Source organism: Ranitomeya imitator, chromosome 2 (genome assembly GCF_032444005.1).
Source record: "Ranitomeya imitator isolate aRanImi1 chromosome 2, aRanImi1.pri, whole genome shotgun sequence".
NCBI lineage: Eukaryota > Metazoa > Chordata > Amphibia > Anura > Dendrobatidae > Ranitomeya > Ranitomeya imitator.
Genome location: NC_091283.1, coordinates 250,938,684 through 250,963,073, shown reverse-complemented (window position 1 = coordinate 250,963,073; position 24,390 = coordinate 250,938,684). Strand labels below are relative to the sequence as shown.

The window sequence follows — 24,390 nt, the reverse complement described above, 5'->3', positions numbered from 1 at the left end:
ATACATTATGCATTCTATCATTTAGAATGCATTCAGCATGTTTTGTGCACATGGATGCGTTTTTTCCGCGAAAAAAACGCAGAGGTAAAAAAATGAGCATGTTCATTATTTTTGCGGATTTTCTGCGTTTTTCCCGCAAATCTATGCATTTGGGAAAAAACACACAAAGAACGCACCAAAAACGCATCAAAAAAGCATCAAAAACGCGTCAAAATCGCGGTAAAAACGCATGCGGATTTCTGGCAGAAATGTCCGGTTTTTGTCAGGAAAATTTCTGCAAGAAATCCTGACATGTGCACATACCCTCAAACTTCTGTGTGTGAATCAGAGCTGAGGTCTAACGTGATAGAAGATTACAGTGCGGGGAAGACGGGAAAACTTCATATAGACGGCCGGTGGTGATGGAGTCAGTGACCGACTCTGGCCAAATATGTCTCTAGAGCCGTAGTAGAAGATGAGGATGTCGTCCTCATCATGAAGTAGTTATTTCTCATGTCGCGTGTAATGAATATCTCCTGCAGTATTGCTAATGCCGATTCCAGGGTCGGTAAATGAGACGAGAATTAGCGTTATGGAAGATGAGTCTATGAGAAACGTATTCAGCTGCCGACTCCGAGGAGGAAACTGCTTTTTGTGTGTGGCCTAAATATATAGGATTTATTAGTAGATGTAAAGAAGGAAACTAAATACTGCAAAATAAAAAATCTCCTCACATGTTTCCCTTATTATCTCCAGTAATTGTATTATTACACAGGATTCTTATGATGTTACATCGGCTCATCTTCTCATTCAGGTCTCTACAATATCGGATCCTCTCAGTGAAGATCTTCTACAAAAGAAAACTTTCCTGATTTACCCATCAAAGATGGATATGGACAGAGACAAGATGGCGGAGAGGATATTACACCTCACCCTAGAGATCCTCTTCCGGCTTACTGGAGAGGTGAGAGATTCTGATGACGTCACATTACATCATTGTTATCTATGGGAATAACAGATGGACAGAACTGGAGAGGTGAGGACTCTGGAAATGTCTGTAGAGAGATTTATTAATGTGTCTCTCCATTACCAGGATTACACAGTGGTGAAGAAGACCTCTAGTAATCGCTGTCAGGACCCTGTGTCTGAGGGATTGGGAAGACCCCTGAGCCCAATCACAGGCCCTCCACCTCACCCCCTGATCCATGAGGACATCAATGACCAGAAGATCCTAGAACTCATCTCCAAGATGATTGAGCTGCTGACTGGAGAGGTGACAGTGCTGGGAATGCTGGGACATTATACAGTAACACTATGAAGGGATCGGGGGGATGACGGTATCATTGTATGTGTCAGGTTCCTATAAGGTGTCAGGATGTCGCTGTCTATTTCTCCATGGAGGAGTGGGAGTATTTAGAAGGACACAGAGATCTGTACAAGAACATCATAATGGAGGTTCCCCATCCCCTCACATCTCCAGGTAATAGACAGGACTAAATATACACGGCCTATAATTATCTGTATGTAAAGAATGAATTCATTCCCTGTATGTGTTTCCTCCAGATCTATCCAGTAAGAGGACAACACCAGAGAGATGTCCCCGTCCTCTTCTTCCACAGGACTGTAACCAAGAAGATCCCAATGCTCCTCAGGACCATCAGGTAGATAGAGAGAAGGTGTCAGGAGATCTCCCCTATGATGTGTAGATGCCGGTGAAGTTCTTGTGCTCAGTCTTGTTTTATCCACCAGTATTATATGATTTATACTTGTGTAATGAGAACGGTGGAGACGGCAGGATTAGAGCTGATCATAGATGTGACATCTCCATCTGTCGGTGACTTTTACAATATTTGTTTCAGGGTGAAGATCTGACCCATATTAATACTACAGAGACATATGTGAGAGATGATGAGTGGTGTAAAGAGGAGATTCCCACATATGACTACCCAGGTGAGTAGTAACCTGTAATGAACGGAAACGGAGGCACCGATGTAGAAGTTCATATTCGCATTTATTTAAGTTAAATGTGGAACCACTAGACCACGGTCCCGGGGGCTCCGAAGGAAGCGTTACTGCATGAGCCCCAGACACCCATAGTAAGTCCCCTCGAACAGGGACAGCATGGTATGCCGGGAGGACACAGGTGCTCCCTTCAGTTAGACCCCGTACTCGTGGCAGCTGTCCCAGTGGAACAGATTGGCCAGCAGGGTTAGTTAATGCTGCAGAGCTGACCGGAAGATACCGGGTGTTCGAGTAGAAGCTGGTTCCGGGAGTACTGGCGTAGACTGGAAGAGTGGCAGGCGGACTGGCGGGACTAGTCGGGTCCAGCATAGATAGTGCGGATGCAGTCCAGAATAACTGGGTAACAGACATCAGCGGATCTGTGGAAACAGACAGTGTAAGCGGAGTACTTGGCAGATAGTTCAGAAACAGAAGCGCCTGTAAACAGGAACCGGAAGTTAGCAACAGTGAATACTTGTTGCTCCGGCGCCCTCCCTAAGGTGGAGGAGCTAGAAATAGTAGCCAGCCACACGCTATTGGTTAGAGGCAACTTTTGGAAAATGCACACTGTCTCTTTAAGAGACCGGAGCGAGCGCGCGTGCGACCTAAGAACCCTGCCTGGGAACCTGCTGGCCGCACGCCAGGAAACAGGAGAGGAAGGAGAGGCAGAGGCTGCATTCAGACAGCGTGGAGCCGGCACAGAGCAAGAGTCCCAACGGAGACCCCTTGGAGGTACAGAAAACGGACCGGGTGTAACAGTATACCCCTCTTTACGCCCCCTCTTTTTCAAGCTAGCGTAGAATTTTTTCAGAAGAAGAGGAGCTCGGATATTCTCTCTAGGCTCCTACGACCTCTCCTAAGCCCCTCCAATCCACCAAAAAATAGATCTCACCCCTTATCCTTTTAGTGGCCAAGATATTCTCTACCTCAAAAACATCCTCAGATGGATATACTTGGAGGAGAGTCGTACCTTATCTCCAGGCCGAAAGGAGGGAGCAGCCAGACGTCTTTTATCCGCATGCTTCTTCATACGTAGAGAAGCTTTCTCTAAGGCAACCTTGGTGTCGCTCCATACTTTCTAGAATTCTTTAGTAAAGGTATCAGCTGCAGGAACACCAGAAGACCCAGAGATGGGAAGCGGAATCCTGGGTTGGAGTCAAAGCACAATCTGAAAGGGAGATTTACCAGAGGACTCACTTACTTTATTATTGTACGAGAATTCTGCCCAAGGCAGCAACTTGATCCAGTCATAATGTACGTTGACGAAGTGTCGCAAGAATCCCACCAGAATCTGATTGGTCCTCTCTACTTGGCCATTGGATTGAGTGTGATATGCGGAAGAGAAGTCCAGCTCCACTTGTACAGACTTACAAAGTGCTCTCCAGAACTTGGAGGTGAACTGGACACCCCTGTCGGACACAATGTGGAGAGGAAACCCATGAAGATGGAAGATATGTTGTATGAAATGGTCAGCGAGCTCCGAAGCAGACAGTGACCAGGTAACGGAACAAAATGAGCCATCTTAGAAAAACGATCCACCACGACCCAGATGACCGAGCAGCCGGAGGAGACGGGAAGATCAGTAATGAAGTCCATTGCGATGTGCTGCCAGGGTACAGAAGGAACAAACAGAGGTAATAACCACCCAGAGGGCAAATGCTTATCCATCTTGTTGCGAGCACATGAAGGACAGGCAGCAACATATTCTTGATCATCTTTGCCCATGGTAGGCCACCAGTAGTAATGGGAGATGAGTTGCAGAGTCTTCCTTTCTCCGGCATGATCGGCCAACTTAGAAGAATGACCCCACCGAAGAACTCAATTCCGATCAGAAGTAGATACTAGGGTCTTTCCTGGAGGGAGTCGAGCAAGATTAGCCCCGGCACAAATCTGGTTCAATAATGTGGTGCGGTCCTTCCACAAAATCAGGATGCAAAAACGCCTAGAAAGTGCATCGGCTTTAATGTTCTTATCAGCTGAACGGAAATGAAGCACAAAATTAAATCGAGCAAAAAACAAGCCCCACCGGGCTTGACGAGGATTTAGTCTTTGAGCAGATTAAAGGTAAGTGAGATTCGTATGATCTGTGTAAATGACAACCTGATGTGCAGCTCCCACAACGAGATGACGCTACTCCTGCAGGGAGTTATTGCCAATAACTCTCGATCTCCCATGGAGTAATTTCTCTCAGAGACAGAAAAGACTTTCGAGAAGAATCCACAGGTGACAATCCAACCGGACGATGACTTCTGGGTAAGAACTGTGCCAGCACCTATGGAGGAAGCATCTACCTCAAGCAAGAATTGTTTTTCGGAGTCTGGTCGATGAAGAATGGGTGCAGAGGACAAGGGATGATTAAAGGAAGTAAAAGCCTCCTCTGCCTCTGGTGTCCATTCCTTGGTGTTAGCGCCTTTCTGGGTCAAGGCAGAAATGGGTGCCACTCGAGTGATAAAATGTGGAACGAACAAACGATAATAGTTGGCGAACCCCAGGAACCGTTGTATTGCCTTCAGAACGCATGGACGAGGCCACTTAATAATGGCGGACACCTTCTCCGGATCCATCTTTAAACCTGTAGACGAGACAATATAACCAAGGAAAGGCAGAGAGGATTGCTCAAATAGACACTTTTCAAATTTAGCATAAAGTCTGTTCTCCCTGAGTCTTTGTAGGACCAGACGTACTTGTCTCCGGTGAGAGGCTAAATCTGCAGAGAAGATCAGGATGTCATCCAGGTAAGCTACAACACACGAGTAAAGCAGATTTCTGAAAACATCATTGACAAATTCCTGAAAAACTGCAGGTGCATTGCTTAGGCCGAACGGCATTGCCAGGTATTCGTAGTGTCTGTCCTGGGTGTTAAAAGCGGTTTCCCTTATGAATGTGTATCAGATTGTAAGCCCCTCTGAGATCCAGTTTGGTGAAAATTTTAGACCCCCTAAGACAATCAAACAATTCTGAAATTAACGGCAACGGATACCTGTAATTTTCCGTAATCTGGTTCAGCCTCATGTAATCGATACAGGGTCGTAGAGATCCATCCTTTTTCTTCATGAAGAAGAATCCAGCTCCAGCGGGCAAGGAAGACTTTCGGATAAATCCTCTGTCCAGGTTCTCCTGAATGTAATCAGACATGGACTGGGTCTCTGCTTGAGAAAGGGGATAAATCCGTCCTCGAGGAGGTGATGCTCCGGGAAGCAGATCAATGGGGCAGTCATACGACCTGTGTGGAGGTAATTTCTCTGCATCCTTTTTCGCAAAGACATCAGCGAAGGACCAGTAAGAGGAAGGCAAACTCGGCAGGGCTTCGGGTTCTACCGGAGGAAGAGTAGGACTAACCGGAATGATACATTGATCCAAGCAGGAATCTCTGTTGTGAATTCTGTGGTCAAGCGCCCTCTTGTGGTCATGAGTGGTACTTCGGCTGGTTCTGTCTATGAGCTTCCTCTGGTGGATGTGAGTGGGGCTGCGGCTTCTGAGTTTCCTTCCTCAGGTGACGAGGTTAAGTCGTTAGGTGCTGCTCTATTTAACTCCACCTAGTTCTTTGTTCCTGGCCTCCAGTCAATGTTCCAGTATTGGTCTTGCTTTCTCCTGGATCGTTCTTATGGCCTGTCTGCCCTGCATAAGCTAAGTTTCGCTTGTGTTACTTTTGTTTGCTATATTTTCTGTCCAGCTTGCTATATTGGTTTTTCTTGCTTGCTGGAAGCTCTGAGATGCAGAGGGAGCACCTCCGTACCGTTAGTCGGTGCGGAGGGTCTTTTTGCCCCTCTGCGTGGTTGTTTGTAGGTTTTTGTGTTGACCGCAAAGCTATCTTTCCTATCCTCGGTCTATTCAGTAAGTCGGGCCTCGCTTTGCTAAAGTCTATTTCATCTCTGTGTTTGTATTTTCATCTTAACTCACAGTCATTATATGTGGGAGGCTGCCTTTTCCTTTGGGGAATTTCTCTGAGGCAAGGTAGGCTTATTTTTCTATCTTCAGGGCTAGCTAGTTTCTCAGGCTGTGTCGAGTTGCATAGGGAGCGTTAGGCGCAATCCACGGCTACCTCTAGTGTGGTATGATAGGATTAGGGATTGCGGTCAGCAGAGTTCCCACGTCTCAGAGCTCGTCCTATGTGATTAGCAACTATCAGGTCATTTTCTGTGCTCGTAACCACCAGGTCCATTGTGGTTCTGAATCACCTGTTCATAACCGTACAGGAGGCCCAAAGTACTGATGCTTCTCAATAGAGGGAAAAGAGAAGTTCTGAGACCATTTTTTTTTCTTTGCACTGTGTTTTGTCTCTCTTTTCCCCTAGACATTTGGGTGGTTCAGGACACAGGTGTAGTGATGGACATTAAAGATCTGTCTTCTTGTGTGGATCATCTCACTGCAAGAGTACAAAATATTCAAGACTTTGTGGTTCAGAATTCTATGTTAGAGCCAAGAATTCCTATTCCTGATTTGTTTTCTGGAGATAGAGCTAAGTTTCTGAGTTTTAAGAATAATTGTAAACTGTTTCTGGCTTTGAAACCCCGCTCCTCTGGTGACCCAGTTCAACAAGTTAAGATCATTATTTCTTTATTACGTGGCGACCCTCAAGACTGGGCATTTTCCCTTGCGCCAGGAGATCCTGCATTATGTAATATTGATGCATTTTTTCTGGCGCTCGGATTGCTGTATGATGAACCTAATTCAGTGGATCAGGCAGAGAAAAATTTGCTGGCTCTGTCTCAGGGTCAGGATGAGGTAGAGATATATTGTCAGAAGTTTAGGAAGTGGTCTGTGCTCACTCAATGGAATGAATGTGCGCTGGCAGCAATTTTCAGAAAAGGTCTCTCTGAAGCCCTTAAGGATGTCATGGTGGGATTTCCTATGCCTGCTGGTCTGAGTGAGTCTATGTCTTTGGCCATTCAGATCGGTCGACGCTTGCGTGAGCGTAAAACTGTGCACCATTTGGCGGTACTATCTGAGCATGGATATGCAGTGCGATAGGACTTTGACCAGAGCTGAACGGCAAGAACACAGACGTCAGAATGGGCTGTGTTTTTACTGTGGTGATTCCACTCATGCTATCTCCGATTGTCCTAAGCGCACTAAGCCGTTCGCTAGGTCTGCCACCATTGGTACGGTACAGTCTAAATTTCTTTTGTCCGTTACTTTGATCTGCTCTTTGTCATCCTTTTCTGTCATGGCATTTGTGGATTCAGGCACTGCCCTGAATTTGATGGACTTGGAGTATGCTAGGCGCTGTGGGTTTTTCTTGGAGCCCTTGCAGTATCCTATTCCATTGAGAGGAATTGATGCTACGCCTTTGGCCAAGAATAAGCCTCAGTACTGGACCCAGCTGACCATGTGCATGGCTCCTGCGCATCAGGAAGATATTCGCTTTTTGGTGTTGCATAATCTGCATGATGTGGTCGTGTTGGGGTTGCCATGGCTACAAGTCCATAACCCAGTATTGGATTGGAAATCAATGTCTGTGTCCAGCTGGGGTTGTCAGGGGGTACATGGTGATGTTCCTTTTCTGTCTATTTCATCATCCACCCCTTCTGAGGTCCCAGAGTTCTTGTCGGATTACCGGGATGTATTTGATGAGCCCAAGTCCAGTGCCCTACCTCCGCATAGGGATTGTGATTGTGCTATCGATTTGATTCCTGGTAGTAAGTTTCCTAAAGGTCGACTGTTTAATTTGTCTGTGCCTGAGCACGCCACTATGCGGAGTTACGTAAAGGAATCCTTGGAGAAGGGTCATATTCGCCCGTCATCGTCGCCATTGGGAGCAGGGTTCTTTTTTGTGGCCAAGAAGGATGGTTCACTGAGACCTTGTATTGATTTTCGCCTTCTAAATAAAATCACGGTCAAATTTCAGTACCCCTTGCCGCTGCTGTCTGATTTGTTTGCTCGGATTAAGGGGGCTAGTTGGTTCACCAAGATAGATCTTCGTGGTGCGTATAATCTTGTGCGTATTAAACAGGGTGATGACTGGAAAACAGCATTTAATACGCCCGAGGGCCATTTTGAGTACCTGGTTATGCCATTCAGGCTTTCTAATGCTCCATCAGTGTTTCAGTCCTTTATGCATGACATCTTCCGAGAGTACCTGGATAAATTCCTGATTGTATACTTGGATGATATTTTGGTCTTCTCGGATGATTGGGAGTCTCACGTGAAGCAGGTCAGAATGGTGTTCCAGGTTCTGCGTGCGAATTCTTTGTTTGTGAAGGGGTCAAAGTGTCTCTTTGGTGTTCAGAAGGTTTCATTTTTGGGTTTCATTTTTTCCCCTTCTACTATCGAGATGGACCCTGTTAAAGTTCAGGCCATTTATGATTGGACTCAGCCGACATCTCTGAAGAGTCTGCAAAAGTTCCTGGGCTTTGCTAATTTTTATCGTCGCTTCATCAATAATTTTTCTAGTATTGCTAAACCGTTGACTGAGTTAACCAAGAAGGGTGCTGATGTGGTCAATTGGTCTTCTGCTGCTGTGGAAGCTTTTCAAGAGTTGAAGCGTCGTTTTTCTTCTGCCCCTGTGTTGTGCCAACCAGATGTTTCGCTCCCGTTCCAGGTCGAGGTTGATGCTTCTGAGATTGGAGCAGGGGCTGTTTTGTCGCAAAGAAGTTCTGATGGATCGGTGATGAAACCATGCGCCTTCTTTTCCAGTAAGTTTTCGCCTGCTGAGCGTAATTATGATGTTGGCAATCGAGAGTTGCTGGCCATGAAGTGGGCATTCGAGGAGTGGCGCCATTGGCTTGAAGGAGCTAAGCATCGCGTGGTGGTCTTGACTGATCACAAGAACTTGACTTATCTCGAGTCTGCCAAACGGTTGAATCCTAGACAGGCTCGTTGGTCACTGTTTTTCTCCCGTTTTGACTTTGTGGTTTCGTACCTTCCGGGCTCTAAAAATGTGAAGGCGGATGCCCTGTCTAGGAGTTTTGTGCCCGACTCTCCGGGTTTGTCTGAGCCGGCGGGTATTCTCAGAGAGGGGGTAATTTTGTCTGCCATCTCCCCTGATTTGCGGCGGGTGCTGCAAAAATTTCAGGCTAATAGACCTGACCGTTGCCCAGCAGAGAAACTGTTTGTCCCTGATAAATGGACGAGTAGAGTTATCTCTGAGGTTCATTGTTCGGTGTTGGCTGGTCATCCTGGAATCTTTGGTACCAGAGATTTGGTGGCTAGATCCTTTTGGTGGCCGTCTCTGTCGCGGGATGTGCATTCGTTTGTGCAGTCCTGTGGGATTTGTGCTCGGGCTAAGCCCTCCTGTTCTCGTGCCAGTGGGTTGCTTTTGCCCTTGCCGGTCCCGAAGAGGCCCTGGACACATATCTCTATGGATTTTATTTCGGATCTCCCCGTCTCTCAAAAAATGTCGGTCATTTGGGTTGTTTGTGATCGCTTCTCTAAGATGGTCCATTTGGTACCGTTGTCTAAATTGCCTTCCTCCTCTGATTTGGTGCCATTGTTCTTCCAGCATGTGGTTCGTTTACATGGCATTCCGGAGAACATCATTTCTGACAGAGGTGCCCAGTTTGTTTCGAGGTTTTGGCGAGCCTTTTGTGCTAGGATAGGCATTGATTTGTCTTTTTCCTCGGCTTTCCATCCTCAGACAAATGGCCAGACTGAACGAACCAATCAGACCTTGGAAACATATCTGAGATGTTTTGTTTCTGCCGATCAGGATGATTGGGTGTCCTTTTTGCCTTTGGCTGAGTTCGCCCTTAATAATCGGGCCAGCTCGGCTACTTTGGTTTCGCCGTTTTTCTGCAATTCTGATTTCCATCCTCGTTTCTCTTCAGGGCAGGTTGAGTCTTCTGACTGTCCTGGTGTGGATACTGTGGTGGATAGGTTGCAGCAGATTTGGACTCATGTGGTGGACAATTTGACATTGTCTCAGGAGAAAGCTCAACGTTTCGCTAACCGCAGGCGCTGTGTGGGTCCCCGACTTCGTGTTGGGGATTTGGTTTGGTTGTCATCTCATTATATTCCTATGAAAGTTTCCTCTCCTAAGTTTAAGCCTCGTTTTATTGGTCCGTATAGGATTTCTGAGGTTCTTAATCCTGTGTCTTTTCGTTTGACTCTTCCAGCTTCTTTTTCCATCCATAACGTATTCCATAGGTCATTGTTGCGGAGATACGTGGCACCTGTGGTTCCATCCGTTGATCCTCCTGCCCCGGTTTTGGTTGAGGGGGAGTTGGAGTATATAGTGGAGAAGATTTTGGATTCTCGTATTTCGAGACGGAAACTCCAGTACCTGGTTAAGTGGAAGGGTTATGGTCAGGAAGATAATTCCTGGGTCTTTGCCTCTGATGTTCATGCTGCCGATCTGGTTCGTGCCTTTCATTTTGCTCATCCTGGTCGTCCTGGGGGCTCTGGTGAGGGTTCGGTGACCCCTCCTCAAGGGGGGCGGTACTGTTGTGAATTCTGTGGTCAAGCTCCCTCCTGTGGTCATGAGTGGTACTTCGGCTGGTTCTGTCTATGAGCTTCCTCTGGTGGATGTGAGTGGGGCTGCGGCTTCTGAGTTTCCTTCCTCAGGTGACGAGGTTAAGTCGTTAGGTGCTGCTCTATTTAACTCCACCTAGTTCTTTGTTCCTGGCCTCCAGTCAATGTTCCAGTATTGGTCTTGCTTTCTCCTGGATCGTTCTTATGGCCTGTCTGCCCTGCATAAGCTAAGTTTCGCTTGTGTTACTTTTGTTTGCTATATTTTCTGTCCAGCTTGCTATATTGGTTTTTCTTGCTTGCTGGAAGCTCTGAGACGCAGAGGGAGCACCTCCGTACCGTTAGTCGGTGCGGAGGGTCTTTTTGCCCCTCTGCGTGGTTGTTTGTAGGTTTTTGTGTTGACCGCAAAGCTATCTTTCCTATCCTCGGTCTATTCAGTAAGTCGGGCCTCGCTTTGCTAAAGTCTATTTCATCTCTGTGTTTGTATTTTCATCTTAACTCACAGTCATTATATGTGGGGGGCTGCCTTTTCCTTTGGGGAATTTCTCTGAGACAAAGCAAAGTCTATATATTGACTGCAAGTCGCATAGACGATACCACTATAAATCATATATCTAACAAAGCATAAGTGGCAAAAATAAAACGTAACTTTTATTATGACTAAAGTCACACACTAAAAAACTTAAACCAAACACCCAAGTGAATAAAAATACTGGGGCAAAGTCTCAGACAATTGGTATGGTGACCACAGAGACTGATTATCCCCAGAAAGGACCGAATGATATCCTCCACAACATATTGGAGATATCAACAAAACTAGAATTTGACATATAGGGCTGGAGTAAAATAACATCAAACAGCACACAACGTCAGGCTAGTTATATGAACGAACAATAAAAACCCATCAATAGTTGCATATAGACAGTGCCACTGATGGCTATAAATAATGTAAAAAAGGAACAATCTCACCGGTTCCAAGGTGGGGGCCCAGGAGCGCCGGATAATTTCTGGTCAGAAGAAAATCCGGAAAAGTAATGGAGACGACAGTCCCTATGTCAGTCCCTATGGGGCTATCGTTAGACTATCCCCAAAGCTCCTGCCCTTACAAGGGCAGTCCACAGCTACCCCTGTCAAAACATGCCCTGCACTCTCCCTGTATAGTCCGTCCCGACGCGTTTCATCCAAGCCAAATCTTCAGGGGACTTGCTTGTACAGGGAGAGTGCAGGGCATGTTTTGACAGGGGTAGCTGTGGACTGCCCTTGTAAGGGCAGGAGCTTTGGGGATAGTCTAACGATAGCCCCATAGGGACTGACATAGGGACTGTCGTCTCCATTACTTTGCCGGATTTTCTTCTGACCAGAAATTATCAGGCGCTCCTGGGCCCCCACCTTGGAACCGGTGAGATTGTTCCTTTTTTACATTATTTATAGCCATCAGTGGCACTGTCTATATGCAACTATTGATGGGTTTTTATTGTTCGTTCATATAACTAGCCTGACGTTGTGTGCTGTTTGATGTTATTTTACTCCAGCCCTATATGTCAAATTCTAGTTTTGTTGATATCTCCAATATGTTGTGGAGGACATCATTCCGTCCTTTCTGGGGATAATCAGTCTCTGTGGTCACCATACCAATTGTCTGAGACTTTGCCCCAGTATTTTTATTCACTTGGGCGTTTGGTTTAAGTTTTTTTGTGTGTGACTTTAGTCATAATAAAAGTTACGTTTTATTTTAGAGATAGGAATTTCTCTGAGGCAAGGTAGGCTTATTTTTGTATCTTCAGGGCTAGCTAGTTTCTCAGGCTGTGCCGAGTTGCATAGGGAGCGTTAGGCGCAATCCACGGCTACCTCTAGTGTGGCATGATAGGATTAGGGATTGCGGTCAGCAGAGTTCCCACGTCTCAGAGCTCGTCCTATGTGATTAGAAACTATCAGGTCATTTTCTGTGCTCGTAACCACCAGGTCCATTGTGGTTCTGAATCACCTGTTCATAACAAATCTCCCCAGCGCAGGACCTCTCCTGTTCTCCAATTTAGAACAGGTTCATGCATCCGGAACCAAGGTAGACCTGGAAGCAAGGGGTGAGACAAATCTGGCAACACATAAAAATGGATTCTTTCAGAATGAGTTAGACCCACCTGGAGTTCCAAGGGCACAGTCTGGAGCCGTACGGACTCCAACAAGAGTCTGCAATACACAGATGTCACCTGCAACAGTTCTAGTAAACGCTGGACTGGAATCTGATAACGATCCACTGCTGCTTGTCGAATGAGGTTCCCGGCGGCACCAGAATCCAGGTGACAGAACTCCGAAAATCTCATCTTACCGAAGGCCACGGAGACTGTTATTTTCAGAGCTGGAGAGGGATGAACCTTACCTAGGGTAGCCTCTCCTACCGACCCTAGGCACTGGAGTTTCCCAATCTCTTAGGACAAGAGCGGATATAATGCTTGGCACTGCCACAGTAGAAACGGCTCCCCTCTAGACGATGTGCCTCCTGGCGACGGTTGACCAAATTTACTCGATACACCTCCATAGCCAAAGGAGCGGGAGATAAAGTTGGAGAGTTCGCAGATTTTGGAGCACAAGCAACCTGGTGATTGGATTTTTTTTTCACGACTGATCTTGTTGGACCGCTCGTGAAACCGTAGATCTACCCGAACTGCCAGGGAAATCAGGTTGTCCAGGTGAGTAGGCAAGTCTCATCCTGCCAGTTCATCCTTAATTTTTCCAGAAAGCCCCTGCCAGAAGGTAGGCACCAAAGCCTCATTGTTCCAGGACATTTCAGAAGCCAGGGTAAGGAAGTGCACTGCATACTGAGCCACCGTAAGTGCTTCCTGTCGTAGTTGAAGAAGAGCAGAAGCTGCCGACGTAGCACGACCAGGTTCGGCAAAGGTCCTGCGGAATGCTTCTAGAAAAGACTGGAGGTTAGTAACTAACGGATCCACCCTCTCCCACAGCGGATTCATCCAGGCCAGTGCCTCTCAATCAAGGTCGGACATGATGAAGCCAACTTTGGCCCGATCAGAAGCAAACCTATGCCCTAGCAGTTCGAAGTGCAGTGTGCACTGATTTATGAACCCTCAACACAAAACGGCATCACCTTGGAAGCGGGTGGGAGCCGCTAAGCGAGAATCCTTACTTGCTGTGAAGTTAGATACCGGAACACTGGTGGCAGGAGCAGCTGCAGTCAGAGAAACCAGACTATCCATGCGAGCAGAAACGTTGTGCAGGAAAGGCATGATTTTGTTCTGTTGCTCCCTCAGCTGGGAGACCTCCTGACATAACTCCATGACTGGTGATTTCTGGGATCCAGCAGGTTCCATGGCCGGAACAATCTGTAGTGAACGGAAACGGAGGCACAGATGTAGAAGTTCACATTCGTATTTATTGAAGTTAAATGTGGAACCACTAGACCACGGTCCGGGGGGCTCCGAAGGGGGCGTTACTGCGTGAGCCCCAGACACCCATAATAAGTCCCCTAGAACAGGGACAGAATGGTATGCTTGGAGGTCACGGGTGCTACCTTCAGTTAGACCCCGTACTCGTGGCGGCTGTCCCAGCGGAACAGATTGGCCAGCAGGGTTAGTGGATGCTGCAGAGCTGACCGGTAGATACCGAGTGTTCGAGTAGAAGCTGGTTCCGGGAGTACTGGCATAGACTGGAAGAGTGGCAGGCAGACTGGCGGGACTGGACGGGTCCAGCGTAGATAGTGTGGATGAAGTCCAGAATAATCAGGTAACAGATATCAGCGGATATGTGGAAACAGACAGTGTAAGCGGAGTATTTGGCAGATACTTCAGAAACAGGAGCGCACGCAAACAGGAACTGGAAGTTAGCAACAGTGAATACTTGTTGCTCCGGTGCCCTCCCTATGGTGGAGGAGCTAGAAATAGTAGCCAGCCACACGCTATTGGTTAGAGGAAACTTTTGGAAAATGCACACTGTCTCTTTAAGAGACCGGGAGCGAGTGAGCGTGCGACCTAAGAACCCTGCCTGGGAACCTGCTGGCCGCATGCCAGGAAACAAGAGAGGAAGGAGGGGCAGAGGCCGCATTCAGACAACCTGGAGCTGGCACAGAGCGAGAGTCCCGACGGAGACCCCTTGGAGGTACAGGAAACAGACCACATGTAACATAACCACTAAATGCAGAGAAGTCACAGATTCTTCTCATCACCGGCTGTGGCTGCTTTATCGGTGGTGTAGTCCGGCCGTATTACCATGATCACCATTTTGCCTCTAGACCACAACATTCTCCTCCACCCAAAACTGTTCAAATAATTTTGGGTATTGAAAGCCCTTTTCTATAGAACTTACAGCCTGGTAGATCCACCTACTCAAGAAAATATTCTGATGGGCCCAGGGCCGTATTTAGAGTTTATGCCGCCCTAGGCACTTTTCGTGCTGCCTCCCCCATTGGTCAGTATGACTAATGCAGACACTGTTGGCAGTGACTTCGGCTACTTTCACATCAGCGATTTTTACTATTTGCGGCAGATCCGGCAGTTTTTCCGCATCTGCCATGTAACACATCACTTACAGCAACAGTGCGTTCGGCCTCATTCATTCCCTATGGGACTTTCGGACATGTGCAGCACTTGCGGTTTTGCCGCGATCCGGCAAATGCAGTACATGCAACAATAGAAAAAAAAAAGCTGCTAGCAGTGTTTTTTGTCTCACCGCACGCAAGTGCTGCACATATCCGCAAGTAGCCATCACTACCTGTCCCTGCACCTTGCTAGCTCATCCCAACCATCCCTCCCTGATCTAAAACTACACTATAAGGGTATGTGCCCACGTTCAGGAATTTTCGAGTTTTTTCGTGATAACGTGATAAAGATGCATACATATGCATCCTATCATTTAGAATGCATTCCACAATTTTTGTGCACATGATGCGTTTTTTTCCACAAAAAAAACGCATCACAGTAAAAAAAAGCAGCATGTGCATTAATTTTGCAGATTTTTCGCGTTTTTCCCACTATTTAATGCATTGGGAAAAAATGCGAAAAAAAAACATTTCTGGCAGAAATGTCCGGTTTTTGTCAGGAAATTTCTGCAAGAAATCCTGAACGTGTGCACATACCCTAAAGCTTTAGAAAAACAATTTATTAACTGCCATAGTCCTCTGATAATGAGGCTCCAGGCTACGGCGTAGACTGGGATGGGCACTCTCCGGGTCTCCATCCTCTCCTTACAGTATTGTAATATTCAGTCATTATGTGGTGGCAATATGTGGTCTGGTGGTATTTGTAGGTGTATAATGGTTTGTATAGGGGAAAGCCGAGTGAATAGCGATTTGTATGGGGGAAAGCTGGGTGGATACTGACTTGTATGGGGGAAAGCTGGGTGGATACTGAATTGTATGGGAGAAAGCTGGGTGGATACTGAATTGTATGGGAGAAAGCTGGGTGGATACTGAATTGTATGGGGGAAAGCTGGGTGGATACTGAATTGTATGGGGGAAAGCTGGGTGGATACTGAATTGTATGGGGGAAAGCTGGGTGGATACTGACTTGTATGGGGGAAAGCTGGGTGGATACTGACTTGTATGGGGGGAAAGCTGGGTGGATACTGACTTGTATGGGGGAAAGCTGGGTGGATACTGAATTGTATGGGAGAAAGCTGGGTGGATACTGAATTGTATGGGGGAAAGCTAGGTGGATACTGACTTGTATGGGGGAAAGCTAGGTGGATACTGACTTGTATGGGGGAAAGCTAGGTGGATACTGACTTGTATGGGGGAAAGCTGTGTGGATACTGACTTGTAAGGGGGGAAGCTGTGTGGATACTGACTTGTATGGGGGAAAGCTGTGTGGATATTGACTTGCATGGGGGAAAGCTGGGTGGATACTGACTTGCATGGGGGAAAGCTGGGTGGATACTGAGTTGTATGAGGGAAAGCTGGGTGGATACTGACTTGAATGGGGGAAAGCTGGGTGGATACTGACTTGTATGGGGGAAAGCTGGGTGGATACTGACTTGTATGGGGGAAAGCTGGGCGGATACTGACTTGTATGGGGAAAGCTGGGTGGATACTGACTTGTATGGGGGAAAGCTGGGTGGATACTGACTTGAATGGGGGAAAGCTGGGCGGATACTGACTTGTATGGGGGAAACTGCCTTACGCTGTATTTGTTCTGCTCTCCACATTCCATATAAACAGTAACAAATGAAACATGTATAGGTAGCTGAACTGACCAGCTCTTTAGTCTGAAGTGAGCAGCTTGTGATTTACACTGAGAGAAATCAGTGCATTCGCATATAAAAGGCCATAAGACTCTGCAGCCAGAAGCTGCAGTGAGCGCTCCTCCATCATTCTGCAGGTTGACTCTAGGTCAGGACCCTGTCACAGATCTCCAGCAGCTCCCAGGAGAACGGTAGATTTACTAGGTCCTGCTCGTTAGCACCCCCGCCCCCCCCCCCCTTCCTCCTCCGCCGCCGCTGGCTGCTCCTTGCAGCCAGCAGTACCTGCTAACCGGATCCTTTAGGACTAATGTGGAGGGAGACGAGGACGGGAGCGGGCTGCTGAACTGTCTGCACTCACTGTCATGGCCAAACGGAGCTCACTCTTCACTCTGGTAGTGGAAGGGAAGAACTTCAACTTACCGGCCAAAGACATGTAAGTAGCTGCGGTGCCCACAGAGGCGTGGAGCAGCTGGGGGACATGGGCAGGGAAGGAGCGGGCTGTTTCCGGGGTCAGGCTGCAAAGTTCAGTAATGATTGTTGGTGGGTGGGTGAGCTGAAAAGGACTTTAAAAAAAAAACAAAACCCTTGCTCAGGTGCCGCCCCCTGCATCCTGGCGCCCTAGGCACGTGCCCTCAAGTGCCTAGTGGCAAATACAGCCCTGGATGGGCCTGTAAGAGAAAGCGGAGGGTAATGATGCTGTTGACTTCCTAGAACCCTGAGATCTTATCGGATTAATCTCCCTTCTCTCCCTTCTGTGCTGCTGAATGTGATCATATGGTCACCATAAGACCAGGTCCCGTCTTTCTGGCCAAACTTCACTTTTATGATCGACAACATTAAATGTGCAGTGAGGCCAAGTGTGAATTTCTGGACAATAACAGAGTTTCCCTTTATCCTGACTTTACAATTTGTATTAAAACCGACTAACTTCCAGGAGGATTGTGATAATCTACATAAACCCATCACACCGGTGCCATGATATATCTCTGAGCTGTGCGTGGCTGATGGCTGTAATATACATTTATTCCCGCCTGCAGGAGATGTGTTGGCTCCAGCCCTGGTTTCATGGATTCACTCCACCTCATAAATTACATTGTTTCTGATCCTAAGAAATTCAGATTTCTGCACAATCTCTCCTGAAATGTGGAGCAATATTATTTTCTCTAATCTTCTGGTCAGGATTCATAGTAGCTCCAATGGTCCACCATAAATGAATGCAACTCTGGTTTACTGTTGTTTAATCTGTATTTGTAGTTTTCAGTTAATGAGATTCTCGTGCTCTGGGGCGGGGCTTTATGTGGTGCTGCGGGGCTCTGGGCGGGGCTGTATGTGGTGCTCTGGGGTGTGGCTTTATGTTGTGCTCTGCGGCGGGGCTGTGGGCGGGGCTTTCACCACTAGCTACTCATTTATTACAGATGGAGATTGTTCAGTTTGAGCATTTCAGTAGATGTTGTTGTCTATCCAATATTTTAAATAAAGAAAATATTTATTTAAGGATATATAAACCATAAGGAGGGGTGGGAAAGTACCAAAGAAAAAAGGGGGCAACGTGAGGGACACTGATTGTCTGAAACTCAATGTAAATACATACAATGTGGCCAAAATATTATATCATAATGTACTTATATAATCCTATAAAGAGTCATTATGCCACAAGAATGAAAGCGCAATATAGTCTAATCAAGTGCAAATGTATACAGGCATTTCAAGAGTTAAACTGGCATACACTAAGTTAGTCGTATGACGGGGCTGAAATGAGGCTGCTAGTCGCCAAGCATATGTATGCATCCATAGCTTAAGGTGCAGTTAGTTACATCCAAGAGTTACCCAAAAGCCACCCAATAAATTACGTTGTGCCTGTAAATCCAGAGTCCCCGGGATGCGCCCTGCCCCGAAGGCAGATGCGGAAATGCGCGTCGGGGCAGGGCGCATCCCGGGGACTCTGGATTTGCAGGCACAAGGTAATTTATTGGGTGGCTTTTGGGTAACTCTTGGTTGTAACTAACTGCACCTTAAGCTATGGATGCATACATATGCTTGGCGACTAGCAGCCTCATTTCAACCCCGTCATACGACTAACTTAGTGTATGCCAGTTTAACTCTTGAAATGCCTGTATACATTTGCACTTGATTAGACTATATTGCGCTTTCATTCTTGTGGCATAATAACTCTTTATTGGATTATATAAGTACACTATGATATAATATTTTGACCACATTGTATGTATTTACATTGAGTTTCAGACAATCAGTGTCCCTCACGTTGCCCCCTTTTTTCTTTGGTACTTTCCAACCACTCCTTATGGTTTATGTATCCTTAAATAAATATTTTCTTTATTTAAAATAGTTGTTCGGGTTCTTTTTTTCACTGTAAATTATTTTAATTTCCGAGTTGTCCATCTCACATTGTCCATTAGTGCACCCAGAGCAACATTATTTTGTATTCTGAATTTTCCTTTTTATTTATTCCTCACTTGTGTGCACTTTGCCTGGGAATTTTGTATTTAATGTCCCCAGATAAAAAGGGCATCCTGGTGGGTTTAGTTGGCTATCTTTCCCTCATAAATGCGAAAAGCTGATGTGCATCCGGTTGAACTATCGCTCGTTTTATAGAGCTTTATTCCGAACCTTGCCCTGTTAGACTTGCGTCTCGTTGCGCTGCGGATGGCAGCGTACTTCTTTCTTCCTTCCTCCGTGAAGCTCCACGAATGCTCCACCTACTGCCGGCTGCGTCCAGAGTTTCCCTGCGTACCTATCTTTAATACTGGGTATGCAGGGTCAAGCGTTGGATGCGGATGTATCCGCATGCGCTGAGGTGTGCGATTTGAGGTTTGCATTCCCGTGCAATCGCCGCAAACCTCAAATAGCCGCACACCTCAAATCACCGCATGCGGATACATCCGCATCCAATGCATGACCCTGCATAGCCAATATTGAAGATCAGTACGCAGGGAAACGCTGGACATAGTCGGCAGTAGGCGGAGGCTGGGCAGAGCTTCACGGAGGAAGGAAGAAGGAAGTACGCTGCCATCCGCAGCGCAACGAGACGCAAGTGTGAAACCAGCCTTAGAATGAATAAATTGCTTGAGGTGCAGTCTTCCTTTGATTTTTACAAGGGACTCATCAATGGAAATGTTTTCTGTTGGGGTGTAAAGCTTTAAGAACTTTTCTGTCAAGTCTTCAATGATGGGTCTAATTTTGAATAGTCTGTCATGTCCTGGGGCATTTCTGGGCAGGCATTGACTATTGTCGTTAAAATGCCGAAATCTCATCATCATTTCATAACGGGTCCTAGGAAGAATGGCAGAAAACATTGGTTTGACTTGAACAGGGCGGTTGGACCAATAGGACCGAATGCTGTTTTTTTTAACAAGCTCCATAGCGAATGTAAGTCCTACATTTTTTTTTTCATTTCTAGGACATTAGTTTGTGTCCATACATTTGACCTTGCATGATAGGATCATGGATTCTGGCTGATGAATTGGGACACGTATAAATTTGTTTGTAGGACACTATGATCTAGCAAGGTATCTGTCAGAAAGAAATTTAAAAAATTAACCGGTCCCAAATTTTCCACCTCCACATTTATACCAGGAATGGCTTTAAAATTAGGGATGAATGGAGTAGCCGAATCTGAAGCTTCCCATCTGGGAAATGCTACATCAAGAGGCAAAGCCCCTTGGACATTGGTGTGCACCAATTCACGAGCACTAGGGACAGCGCCAGTACTGGGCATTGTTCCCCGAGTTGGAGACATTTCTCCAGAAGCGCTATTTGTCCTTGTTGTACTGCTCCTTATGTGCGAAGAGGGACCAGAATCACTGCTCATTTCTGAGCTATCCTTGTCGCTGCTACTAAAGCCCTCGAAATCCACATCGTCATCTGGCCCTGCACTTTCTTCACTGTCAGAACATAAAAATGCATAAACCTCCTCTGCACTATAATACTGACGGGCCATTTTATTCGTTTTTTTTTTTTCCGGGAATAGAAAACTCTGATGTGACGTGACCAAATTATTGGGGAGACAAATCTAATCTTTTTGCCTAACCCAAACTTTAGAATAAACCCTAACCCTAAATTTAGTCTAACAATAACCCTAACTTTAGCCTTAGAGTAATCCTAACTTTAGCCTAGCAGTAAACCTAACGTTAGCCTAATAGTAACCCTACGTTTAGCCCCAATACTAACCCTAACTATAGCACTAACCCTATCCTGAGTTGTCTGTTTTTTTTTACTTTATAACAAGATCGCTGACTGACACAGCTGTTGCCAGCAGCACTTCTAACACTGTTTCTCCTCTAATCTCTCACTGACAGGAGATCTGAGGAGAAACACCCAGGAAAGTTGGTTGCTACAACAAACTTTCCTAGTGATTTGTCTCATTGGCTAGTGTGACGCTGACATCATCAGGACCTGAACCAATCAGGTCTCGATGAGGTCAGGGATCACAGGAAGCGTTGTGCTCCAGAATCCCCTCGTTATAAGTACTTGGGGGTCCCGATGAGCAGTGGATTTTGGAGAGGAGAAAATTTCACATTTGCCATTATATTACCCAGCACATAGTGCCCAGATTGTGTTCCAGGAGACACACACCGCAAATTAAGTGGATTCTTCTCACTATAATATTGCTAAATACATGGATCCTAAATGTTGTTTGAGCACACTGCAAGACTCAGAAGTGAGAGCGGATTTTGCTGGATTGGTTTATAGAAACTCTGTTACTTTTCAACAGCCTTTGAGCCACTAATAGTGTGGGAACCTCTGTTTTTCCATTGACAGATGATGGACCTGAGTGGGGACTTGTTTTTGTGAGATGAGAATTGGTATTATTTTCTCCTACATAACATTGATTGGTTTCTTTTTATTCGATATTTGGGAGGCAGAATGAACAAACAGTTGAACACCAAACACTACTGGTTCATCCAACAAGGTTTTCTATTAGACTATGAACTGTCATTGTCTTTGAAAATAAAGTTTTTTTTACATAGCTTGCCATTTTTATGGACAATTTAGGTCGAAGTGTTCAAAAATATAAAACTCAAAGATATCTTATTAAAAAAAATGTTTTTTTATCTTAGCAGATGACTGTACCAGGAGATCAGAGAGACAGTTGACATCTTCAATTTTTAAATCTGATGATCTTGAGATCCTACAAGATGCAACTGAAGTGAATGCTGTTACTCCAGATATATCATCATCCATTCACAGCAAAGATCTGTCATCTGATCCTATGAAACAGGTCCTATCTTCTGATTCATTACTGACTACTCAGGAAAATCAAAGTCACAAAAGAGGCATTAAAAAACAAACTTCTCCTAAAGCAAAGAAGTCATTTTCCTGTTCAGAATGTGGGAAATGTTTTGCACGTAAATCACTGCTTGTTACTCACCAAAGAACTCACACAGGGGAGAAGCCTTTTTCATGTTCAGAATGTGGGAAATGTTTTAACCAGAAATCAGATTTGGCTAGGCACCATAGTGTTCACAGGGGGGAGAAGCCTTTTTCCTGCTCAGAATGTGGGAAATGTTTTAACCAGAAATCAGATTTGGTTAATCACCATAGAACTCACACTGGGGAGAAGCCTTTTTCCTGTTCAGAATGTGGGAAATGTTTTAACCAGAAATCACATTTTGTTACACACCAAAGAACTCACACAGGGGAGAAGCCTTTTTCCTGTTCAGAATGTGGGAAATGTTTTGCGCGTAAATCACTGCTTGTTACTCACCAGAGAACTCACACAGGGGAGAAGCCTTTTTCATGTTCAGAATGTGGGAAATGTTTTAACCATAAAGGGAATCTTGTTACACACCAAATAACTCACACAGGGGAGAAGCCTTTTTCCTGTCAAGAATGTGGGAAATGTTTTGCACGTAAATCACTGCTTGTTATTCACCAGAGAACTCACACAGGGGAGAAGCCTTTTTCATGTTTAGAATGTGGGAAATATTTTAACCAGAAATCAGATTTGGTTAGGCACCATAGTACTCACAGGGGAGAGAAGCCTTTTTCCTGTTCAGAATGTGGGAAATGTTTTAACCAGAAATCAGATTTGGTTAGGCACCATAGTACACACAGGGGGGAGAAGCCTTTTTCCTGTTCAGAATGTGGGAAATGTTTTAACCATAAAGGGAATCTTATTACACACCAAATAACTCACTCAGCAGAGAAGCCTTTTTCCTGTTCAGAATGTGGGAAATGTTTTATCCAGAAATCAGATTTGGTTAGGCACCATAGAACTCACACAGGGGAGAAGCCTTTTTCATGTTCAGAATGTAGGAAATGTTTTAAATGGAAAATAGATCTTGATCGCCATCAGAGAACCCACACAGGGGAGAAGCCTTTTTCATGTTCAGAATGTGGGAAATGTTTTAACCATAAATCAGATTTGGTTAGTCACCATAGAACTCACACAGGGGAGGAGCTTTTTTCCTGTTCAGAATGTGGGAAATGTTTTAAATGGAAATGGCATCTAGTTAGACATCAGAGCAGTCACACAGGGATGAAGCCTTTTTCCTGTTCAGAATGTGGGAAATGTTTTAACCAGAAATGGCATCTTGTTAGACATCAGAGCATTCACACAGGGGAGAAGCCTTTTTCCTGTTCAGAATGTGGGAAATGTTTTACCCGGAAATGGCATCTTGTTAGACATCACAGCAGTCACACAGGGGAGAAGCCTTTTTCATTTTCTTAATGTGGGAGATATTTTACTTGGAAATCAACTGTTAGTAAACATCAGAGACGTAACATAGGGGAGAAGCCTTTTTTATGTTCATAATGTTGGAATAGTTTTAACCAAAATTGAATCTTCTTGAATGTTTTGTCTCCCGTCATTCCTCATGTTTGCTGAAAAAAAGGATAAAACTAAACTTTATTAATTCCAAATGTAAAAGTATACCCATAATTCACCCCCCTGAAGGTTAGTCAGAAGGTGACTAATAGAAAAAACATGTACCCCCACAGTTCAATGTATAGGCTGAGGTGAAGTATACACACTCACTCTCCAAGCCTCTCATTTCTATCGGTTTCATCGTCCTCACCAAAGGCGACTCATCAGGAGACTATTTAATATTGACCTATATTTAAGCAAGACTAGACAAAAGAAAAAATAAAGTCATGTATCATGTTATCCGAAACAGTCAGAAAACCAGCCACATATTGGCAGATCCCAGACCTCAAACTATATACTTTGTAAGTTTATAAGCCACTCCAGTGTCAGGAATAGATAGTATGTAACAATACAGTATAATTCTTGTGTTTTTCTCCTATAGGGACTGCCCTAGTTTGGTATTGTAACAGCTGTTAATTAGTAGTGCAGACAAATTGTCCTAGACTAAACTCAGTTTTCAGACGGCCCAATATGTACCACTCAGGGAAAACTTACCTGCTCCAATGATCAATAGCAGCTTCTAACTAATGGCCATGCTGCGGTCTGTCAAGGAATGAGTGCAATATCGTTATAAAGACTAGGGATGTATGCAATCATAATGTCTGGAAGATCTGTGCCATTATTTAGTATGAATATGGAGATTATCTCTGAAAGTTAAGTGTTCCCTGAGCGGTATATACTGTATTATCACCTACAATCTATTCCTGACACTGGAGTGGTGTATAAACTTACAAAGTATATAGTTTGAGGTCTGGGATCTGCCAATATGTGGCTGCTTTTCTGACTGTTTCTGATAACATGATACATGATTTTATGGTTTTCTTCATCTAGTCCCGCTTGAATATAGTTCAATATTAACTAGTCTCCTGATGAATGAATCCAATGAATATTCATTTCTCTTAAGTAGCGGCAAACGTGACCGCCGGCAG

At 45.4% G+C, this 24,390-nt stretch overlaps 1 protein-coding gene across 1 annotated transcript in view; it reads left to right on the top strand.

The window, feature by feature from the left end:
- LOC138662918 (zinc finger protein 605-like) overlaps window positions 1–23,319 on the top strand; it is a 30,638-nt gene extending 7,319 nt beyond the window's left edge. The window contains exons 2-7 of the mRNA XM_069748919.1: window positions 794–943; window positions 1,073–1,252; window positions 1,336–1,459; window positions 1,543–1,640; window positions 1,839–1,929; window positions 21,657–23,319. Of these exons, the coding sequence (XP_069605020.1) occupies window positions 794–943; window positions 1,073–1,252; window positions 1,336–1,459; window positions 1,543–1,640; window positions 1,839–1,929; window positions 21,657–23,266 (2,253 nt within the window). The 3' untranslated portion in view covers window positions 23,267–23,319. The remainder of the gene's footprint in view (window positions 1–793; window positions 944–1,072; window positions 1,253–1,335; window positions 1,460–1,542; window positions 1,641–1,838; window positions 1,930–21,656) is intronic.
- The last annotated feature ends 1,071 nt before the right edge of the window (window positions 23,320–24,390 follow it).